The following is a 9,426-nucleotide window of genomic DNA, read 5'->3' as shown; positions in this document are numbered from 1 at the left end:
CTTTATCATGTATTAGAAATAATAAAAATAATATTAATTAGAATGTAAAATTAGAAAATATGTCTTAGAAATTGAAATAGATCATTCATTTTAAGAAACTCTTTTATTATTTCAAATGGATTACCCATTATAAAGAGTAACGTCTTAGAAAGTTTTATGATAACCTTTAATTTTTATCATTCTTTTTAATATATCAAATATTTTGTATTAAAATATCAAATATTTTTTATTGATGTGGAATTTTATAGGTGTGATCTGTATGATAATAACTTTCAATTCAACGATAAATTTTATTATACGAACAAAAGATGAAGAATTATAGGAGAGTCATATTAAGCTTGATACATTTGTTATAAAAAAAACAGATATATTAATCATTTAATAAATCTGAAAAGTAAATTTTATCTTATAAATAAGATCAGAAATAATAGTATCTTAAGTAAGACAGAACTCAAGAGGTGGGGATTAGAGATGACAATTTAACCCATCCCTAATGGACACTCGCAAAATTATCGATAATAGATAGGGTAAAAATCCGCAAAAATGGATATGAACTCGGATAATTACCTATAAAATAAGCGGGTACGGGTGTGGGTATGGACACCTTAGTACCAACCCACCTCATACTCGCACACTATATATTCATGTATTTTTATTTATATTTATATTTTTTAATTTATATTATTATATAAAAATGTATGTATCAATTATAAAATGTATATCAATGTTAAACCATTACATATTTAATATAAATGTCCGTTTAATTCAACAATAAATTGTTTGAATTTCTTTTTAATTTTTTTAAAACTTAAAATTATATGATATTTTATAACTGGTCTATTTATTTTTAATTGGAATGCGGATCACGGATACGACTATGGATACTTACATGCCCATAGGGCACGGATACGTGTGCTAACTTTGGCATCCAAACGAGTATGGACTCGAATAAGGGGATTTTTTCAAATCGCAGATATGGAGATGGGTACTATAGTACCCTGTTCAAACCCTGCCCATTTCCATCCCTAGTGGGGATCAGTCATTCCATGCAGAGATTTCAACCAATGCATGTTGACATTCCTATGTATCAAGACTTACTTTTCCCCACAATCATCTTTAAAATTCTAGTAAATAAACAATTTTAAAACATAATCTTTAAAATATCATCAGAATTAGGCATGACAACGGGGCGGGTCAGAGATGGTTTTTACTTCTCCCAAACCCAAACCCGAATCCTCATACAATCCCCATTCCCCGCCCCAAACCCAAACGGGGATGGGGAATCAAAACCCAAACTCATCTTAAACGAGTTCAGGTATCCCCACCCCGCCATCATTCATTTAATAAAATCATTTTTTTAATAAAAATATTTTTTTTTCCAAAATAAAATTTCATTACAAATAACAAAATAAAACAATCTAAAAAAATTTCACATATACATTTCAAATATTTTAAATAATAAATTCAAATTAAAATATCAAAACATTGACCACATATTTAATATTTTAAATTATCAAAAATAAATAATAATGTACATAGTAAAATAAACGGGACGGGTTCGGGATGGGTACTAGTGTCCCCATTACCCGACCCATCCCCATATTTTAAAATGGAGGAAAACCCAAACCCAAACCTAAACCCAATCAAAGTGGGTTTTCCCCGTGAACTTCAGGACGGGTTCGGATTAGTACCCGCGGATACGGGTTATATTGCCATGTCTAATAAGAATCACTCTTAACCTTAAGTTATTTCCCTCCCATCCCCACAATCTTTCCATCCTAACTCTGCAAACAAACCTAAATAAAATCAACAATGAATCAAGACCCCGTTCCCAAAAGATATGGCAATTTATTCACAACTACTACAAAAACCACTTTGAAGAAAATATCCATTCAAAGTTATAAAATAAGCAAACCAAATATCATTGACTCCTCCCATATAACTTTAAGAAGGGTCAATAGAATGTAATAGTTCCAAAAGTAGAATTACTTGGAAGTTGGCATATAGGAAAGGTAATTGGCAAACTTCCAAATACCCTAGCCTAAAACAATTTTCAAATCGTATTGAAAGAAACATCAATATAGAAACTTAGATAAGCTGAAACTTAAGTTAAACTTTGGTGCATTTGTTTCATTATCATCTACAATAAAAATTTTGCTGGTATATTCATGGTGTTGTTTTAACTTTGATGTAACCTTTGCCAAAACCTGGTGAAAATATGTGTAATTAAACGAAGCTGTGGCTGCAATGCATCACTGTGAACAGACAGAATGTAGGTCTCAACTAAATGCATGTGAACAAAAAGCAGCAACTTGAACTTCGAGTATGTCAGATCTTCATAGTTACTTGTTATCTGCTTCCACCACCAAAGGCAACATCTTTTACCTCATAACTGACCCTACACCAAAACAATCTTTAGTCCTTAATTGCAATGACAGTTTATATAAATATTCAAGGAGTGAAATTCCTTCGATCTCAAAAAATAGCTGACCAAAGACGCTAAATTTTCAAAATGATCATTCTTAATGAAGCTCATGATTTGACTAATATTCACTACCTATCTTCCCTTTGACTGTGGCTTTGTTTGTGGCTTCTTAGGGGATAATAAGGTGATGCTGGGTGGTTTACTAGTCTGATGTCCAAAAACACCCTTCAATGGTGTAAACTCTGATTCATCGTCATCGCTGTCGATGTTATCAGGAGTATGCCTATTCTGGTATGCTCTGCGCTGCAAAAGAAAGACATTGAAGTAGTAGTTGACTAAACTTTCCCTGCTCTTCTTAGGAAATGCTTTGAAAATATCATCCCAGAAACGTCTATCGAGTGAAGCAGGATTCGATTTCACTACATCTTTGAACTTCTTCTCTTCTTGTGGTGTCCACCATCGCCTAACTTCTTCACCTATCTTATCTAAATTCCACTGATAAAAGGCCACGCCTAATTCCAGCTTGAGTTTAGCCCTTTTCTCGGCAATGTGAAATCGAACGCACTCAACAGAACCTTGTACTCGGCATTTACATGAATCGCGTCTTCCATTTCCAACAGATTCCCTGTCCAAAAGTCTGGATTTTACAGTTTTTAGTGGCCATATTTGGGTTCCCAGCCACTTAGAATCACTCTCATGAATAGTCCCAGTCCATTCAGGCACCTCAGCTTGATGGTTTGGCCCAAGAGGAATGTTCACTGTGGGAGGTGTATCAAGAACTGATTCAGAAGCACAGGAGTCACGTAACTTTTTTTTGGTACTGCTTTCAGTATCACTTGAGTTTCTTCGCAACCTTGAAAAGATAGATGCAGATTTTCCAACTAAAACTCCATTGTCAGATTTGATCCTCTGTCTAAGATTGTAATTTACCCCAAGGTTATCATCATACATGCAAGGATGCATCTTCTGAGCCTAAAATATGACAGAAAATAGCTTCAGCTTTCGTTTTCAACAATACTAAGAAAACATTTAGGCAAATATTCAAGTTATCTCAAGAGCAATTAAAGATCTCTATCACATCCAAAAATAAAGCAAATTCTTCTATCAAGAACCTATCGATAAATGTTAAGCACCTACTAGAGACTAGACACACATAAAATAATGAATATAACAAGTGAACCCTCTATTACTTAATGATAACATCCCAAAAGAGGTTTATAAATCCGTTTATATTATGCACATCTTAAATAAGACAGGAACATAAATTTTGAGAATCTTGTACTGCCACCTGTAATGCAATTCTGTTACAAACTATAACTTAATATTCTACCGTCAAGTTGAAAAAGTACATATTTATTACTCTGTCCCACAATGAGTTACGCATTTGTTCATTTGGCACAAACTAAGAACGGACTAAAAATAAAAAGTGAAGGATAATTATACAAACACTTACCTTATCATGTATTGGTGAATTCATCATTATAACAAATACAAAGTGGAAGTGATGCACATAATATTAATTAAATGATACAATTGAAATGAGGTAACTGATGTTACATTCAAAATTGAAAGTAAAAGTCATTGTGGAATATAAAAGTCGAGGTTTGACCAAACTTCCATCATTTTTTCTAGTTTGTTTGTTGAGCTTCGTTTTCAACAAAACTAGGTTAACTAGATAAAATAATGTAATAGATGATGCACACGACTCTAAATCAATATATGGAATCTAATATTAAAATAGCAACAAATTCATACTTTTTAGAATGTGTGAGTTGGGCCTAACTAAAACTAACTTGTAAGGTGAGGATCATGGTTTTAAATTGCACTCCGCAACCGCAATTGCAGCCGCAATATTGCAGATGTGGTAGCCTACACAACCGCATCGGACCGAAGTTGCGGTGTGATTTAAAGATCAACCTCCAGCCCCATTAGAAACCACATTACACAAATTCAGCCATGTTTTTTCAAGTATTTTCATCAAATCTAAAAATTTCAGAACCCCAAAACTCAATTTACAATGAAAAACCTTAACATTTAAGTATTTTTTATTAATGTATTTCAAACACTTCTCAATAAAAATTCACGCCGCAATACGCATCGCAACCGCAATGCCCGCAATCGCAACACCTGCAACCGCAATGCCCGCAACCCCACTTATAAACACAACAGAAGACATATCTCTAAGCTATCTCTAAGCAATGTGGGACTAAATCCACCCCCTTCAAACCCAATACAATTAAGGTGTTGGAGGCTGCAATGAAGGCAGCCAAATGTCGCAATTTAGGCGACTAGGGGTGGAACGCAATGAAGGTGGAAATTCCAACAATACTAAAATAAATTTTTTGAACTACAAAATCAAAACAAGAACATAGCAGTGATATAGCACTCTATTGAGAACATAGGAACTGTGTAACAAGATTTTAATGAATTCTCATCATAAATAGGATATTAATGAAGATTTAAATTCAGAGTTAATTGAAATAAGGATAGAAAATTCCAATTTTAAACTTTCACAATAGTTTATTGTGCTTAACATGTAGCACAAAAAAAGAAAAACTCGGTTGAATCAATTACAATTCAACCCAGTTCAACTCTAGTTCAATCTGATTCAACCAAATTACAATTCAACCCAGTTCAACTCTAGTTCAATCTGATTCAACCAAACTTCTGTACAACCAGAAAACTAGCTGGTTCCCGGTTAACCTGATTGAACTAGCCAGTTTGGTCTAGTTTTTAAAACATTGCTTCTGATGAAAAACTAGTGCCACAAGTTAAAGTTATATTCAATATCAAATTTAATAATAATCTTCAAAAATAAATGTGGCTAGAACTAGAACTAAATAAAATTGAATCACATGTGAAATAATTACATTACAGGATTTAGTTGTTAAAGTATACCATAATAAATAAAGAAAAGATAAAATAGCTCTCTAACAACCAAAAAAATAGAAAAGATTAGCCATATGAATATTTTGATACAACACAAATAGGCATGCGCATTTAAAACACAGAAAACAACATGTACTAACATAGTCAAGTAACAAATAGTTATCCCCAAAACAATGACACACCGCTCTACATTATATTTCTAATATCACCAATCATATATATGACAAATATAAAGCATTTAGTTGTTTTAACTTACCAGCCAACTGAGTTTTTCACAGTTTGATCCAAATTCCTTTTTCAAAAAGGCAGCTTCTCGAAACAACAAAACCTTCTTCCAAGTCTCTTCATTACTGTAAGACTTCCACTTTGACTTTTCAGGCATTGAACCTACAACAGGATCACAGATATTCTTTGCAGTGCTAGTAACCCAACATAGCATTTCTGACATCGACTCTCTCTTCCTCTTCCGACCAAAGCTCTCTCTATTAACACTAGATGTATCCAATATTAACAAATCATTGTCATCGTCATTATCACACCTCTTACTTCCATCTGACAATCGGAGCATGTCGTTAACTGTGTCGGATACATCCACTGCTTTTATTTTACCCTCGTCAAACTCTTCCATTATTTCCACAGCATCATTTTGGTCGCCCAACTTTCCGAGACTAATCTCATCCGTCCTACTATCCTGCATACACACATCAATAACTCCTCCGCTCTTAACTTTCTTAACCGCAATAGCCTCAAGATTGGCGTCCTTCACTCTATTAGCATCACATAACTTCCTCCCATCTATGTAGTCATAAACCCTTTCGAGTTCAGCCGCATTCAACTCAGGGTTCACACCCTTCACCCTATTGGTACCACAAAACTTCCTCCTACATTCATGCACACTCTTGAGTTCATCCCCTACATCCTCCTCACCATAATCATCCAGCAAAAACTCAGCTTGCAACTCCATTAACCGCTCACCAAACTTAACTCTATCATCCACTAAATCACACTTAGGAAACTCACCTTCAACTACATTCTTCAACGGCGTCTCTAACGTACTCAAATACTTACTGTAAACAAGTTCAACAGAAGAACCAACATTCACACCCAGCCCATATTCTTCCCCAACCAAATCCCACAACCTGTTCTTACAAACAAGATCATAACCACCTTTATCCTTCACCACCATGAACAGCTTATACAAATCCAAAGGCTGCTCACTACCCAGCATTTTCTAGATCTATAAACACCAACGAACTTATCAAAAAAACAACACTAAACTTTACCAAATAAAATCTACAAAAACAACATCATCAGCTCCATCAAAACTCTTAGCTAGCTCCACAACAAGCCTGTCATGCAAATCCAAATCATTAATCAAAAACAAAATCATACTAAAAAATTTCCATTACAAACCCTAACCCTAACAACATCCCAAAAAAATAAACAAACAATTCAAAAGCAAAACCGATTATGCAAGCGGATTCAGTGTGATGAATGTGAAAAGGCACCGGATGAGAATCAATGGTTGTAGATTTTGGAGAGAGAAACCTCTCTCTCTCTCTATCTCTTTCTCTCTATATATCTAAACTTGTATAGATATAGAAGAGGGAGAACGAGAGAAAATTTTGGGAATCCCGCGCATTGTTTCTAATGCTGAAACAAATTATTAAATCGGCGATAATTGGTGTTTTCGAGTGTAAATTGAGAAAAATTGAGGGGCCAAAGTTCAAGTTTTGAACAGATGCAGACGCTATTCTTAAAAAATCTGAGGGTTTTTGAGAAAATAGATTTTCAGAAAATAGGTTTGATCTAAGAAGACCTATGAAATCTGAAAGTACAAGAATTATTTAGAAAATAAAATTAAAAATCTTACCCAAACAGATCTAAAATTTTGAAGGAGTAAAAAAAAATATAATGAAATTTTCATTGGAGATGGAAAGAAAAAATTGGGGGAGAGAAAGAGACATTACATACATACCTGTGTGAGTGAATAAAGAGATGGGAGAGAATGGAATAGTCCAAGGTAAATTTTATGGTCACCTTTGATTTGGAATCCAAATTTTCTCCTAACTTCCCAAATTGTTTTGTATTTATTTATAACCCTATCCCCAAGTTTTTTTTTATTTTCTCTCTAGGAAATAGGGAAGGAGAAGAATATAAATTTTAGATGGATGTATATGATTTTTTTGTAAGAGATTGATGAATGAGAAAAATCACCTTTTATTGTGGTATTTATTAGAGGATTCACTAACCATGATTATTTTTTAACCATGGTTGAGTTAAGCTTTTGGATAGGTGGGTAGTGGATTGGTGTTAGGAATATGGTAAAGGACTACTAGTGTAAGGAAAAGCAAAATTGGCTCATGGGGTTGAATTATTTATCATATCTAGGTAGGATTATTATTGGATTTATTTCAAGATTTAAAATCCTTATTTTTAGAAAATATGGATACAAAATTATATTTTAATTTGTTTTTAGATATAAGATATTGTAAAGAAAAACAAAAGAATTGAGAAGGTTGATTCTGGTATTAAATTTAGAGATTAATTACTATACACTGTCAGAGTAAAAAAATTTACACTATCGATTCATCACCATCATTCGTTTGCATTACTTTATAAGTTTTTAAAATAAAAATCAAATTTGTTTTAATATCCAACGTCTATGATTAACTGATAGTGTAAAATCCTTTTACACTGTCAGTGTATTTCAATTAAATCCTTAAATTTATGGATAATTGATATTATTTGTATAATAGAAATTAATTGATATGCATTGTCAGAGTAAAAAAATTTACACTGTCAAATGCATCACAATCATCCGTTTGTATTATTTTTCAAGTGATTAAAATAAAAGTCAAATATTTTAAATAAATCAATGGTTGTGATTAACTGACAGTGTAAAAAAATCTTTACATTGTCAGTGTATATCAATTAAATTCTTGTAGAATATTATTAATTAATATTTTATTAGAATAATATAAAGTAATAATGAATTTATATATTAGTAAAGAAATAATTTTTAAAAAAATTATTGATTTATGAATATCAACCACTTATTTACATTAATACATAAATATAAATAAATATTACTGTCATAGATAGAATCATATACTAATAATTTACATTTATTATGGATCTGTTTGGTAAAAAAAGTTGTTGGTTGATAAGTTGATATCTTATAGCTTATGGTTGATGGTTGATGACGGGTAGTTTAAAGTTGATGGTTGAGGCCGATAATTGATAAGTTAATTGAAGTGTTTGATAAAATTAAGTTTCAATTAATTTATAGAGTTTAATGATAGTGCATTGTCAATGTAAAAAAGTACTTACAGATACATCCAATCTAAATAATTTAAAGTGTTAAATCATATAAGTAATTTAAAATTTACCAATTGACTTGGCAGGATAAATGGTTTTCATTGGTTGATAGTGTAAAAATAATGTAAGTTGTTAGTGCACCATCATTTTTCTCTAACTTATAAATGTAAAATGACATAAAAGATATTTAATACATAATTATTTTATTTTAAATGAAAATAAATTATAAAACATAAAATTGGATTTTTGATCAAATAATAAGGATAAAAATGGAATAAAAAATAATAAATCATAAGTTATAAGCTAAAATGTTATTTGAAATAGTGTCTGAAAAATAAGTTAAGCTAGTAAAATAAGTTATAAGCTCGTGATGAAAAGATTGTTATCAAACAGGTCTAAATTGTCATATGAGCTTATAAGTTATAAATTGTAAGCTCAAAAATATGTCTTAGCAAAGAGACTTATAAATGTCTTATATTTAAGAACGGATGTAGTACATTATAATTTTAATTTTTTATATGAATCGAATATCATCTACATGCAACTATGAAGATTAATCGTTTGAATTAGGGAAAACGATAATAAATAAGAAATATTTTCTTCGAAATATCTGGGAAGGATCTCAATAGACGTCAAAGCTCTCTCAAGAGATATTTAACCACGTTCTCAAAGTCAAATATGAATCTAAGAGATTTGACTAAATTGAAAGAGATGTATGTCATCTCATTCAATTGTTATTGCAATTTTATGGGAAATCAACATCTTTGTATTCTATTTTTAAGAGTGAGGGG

The 9,426-nt window shown here is 31.9% G+C and overlaps 1 protein-coding gene across 5 annotated transcripts; it reads right to left on the bottom strand.

Annotated features, from left to right (window-relative positions):
* Positions 1-1,874: 1,874 nt before the first annotated feature.
* LOC127127065 (AT-rich interactive domain-containing protein 1) lies at positions 1,875-7,520 on the bottom strand. Of its 5 annotated transcripts, none has more exons than XM_051056158.1 (4): positions 7,293-7,520; positions 5,571-6,663; positions 2,558-3,397; positions 1,875-2,398 (listed from the first exon to the last, which is right to left on the bottom strand). In XM_051056158.1, exons 2-3 carry the CDS (start codon positions 6,540-6,542, stop codon positions 2,558-2,560), a joined length of 1,812 nt encoding a protein of 603 aa, XP_050912115.1. In that variant the 5' UTR covers positions 6,543-6,663; positions 7,293-7,520; the 3' UTR covers positions 1,875-2,398. The 5 variants fall into 5 exon arrangements, with proteins under 5 accessions (XP_050912115.1, XP_050912118.1, XP_050912116.1 ...); XM_051056161.1 differs by lacking the exon at positions 7,293-7,520 and adding an exon at positions 7,188-7,270; XM_051056159.1 differs by lacking the exon at positions 7,293-7,520 and adding an exon at positions 6,780-7,121.
* Between the last annotated feature and the right edge of the window lie 1,906 nt (positions 7,521-9,426).

Source organism: Lathyrus oleraceus, chromosome 3 (genome assembly GCF_024323335.1).
Source record: "Lathyrus oleraceus cultivar Zhongwan6 chromosome 3, CAAS_Psat_ZW6_1.0, whole genome shotgun sequence".
Lineage (NCBI taxonomy): Eukaryota > Viridiplantae > Streptophyta > Magnoliopsida > Fabales > Fabaceae > Lathyrus > Lathyrus oleraceus.
Note: the sequence above shows the minus strand (reverse complement) of the source record. Positions and strands in the feature narration are given on the sequence as shown.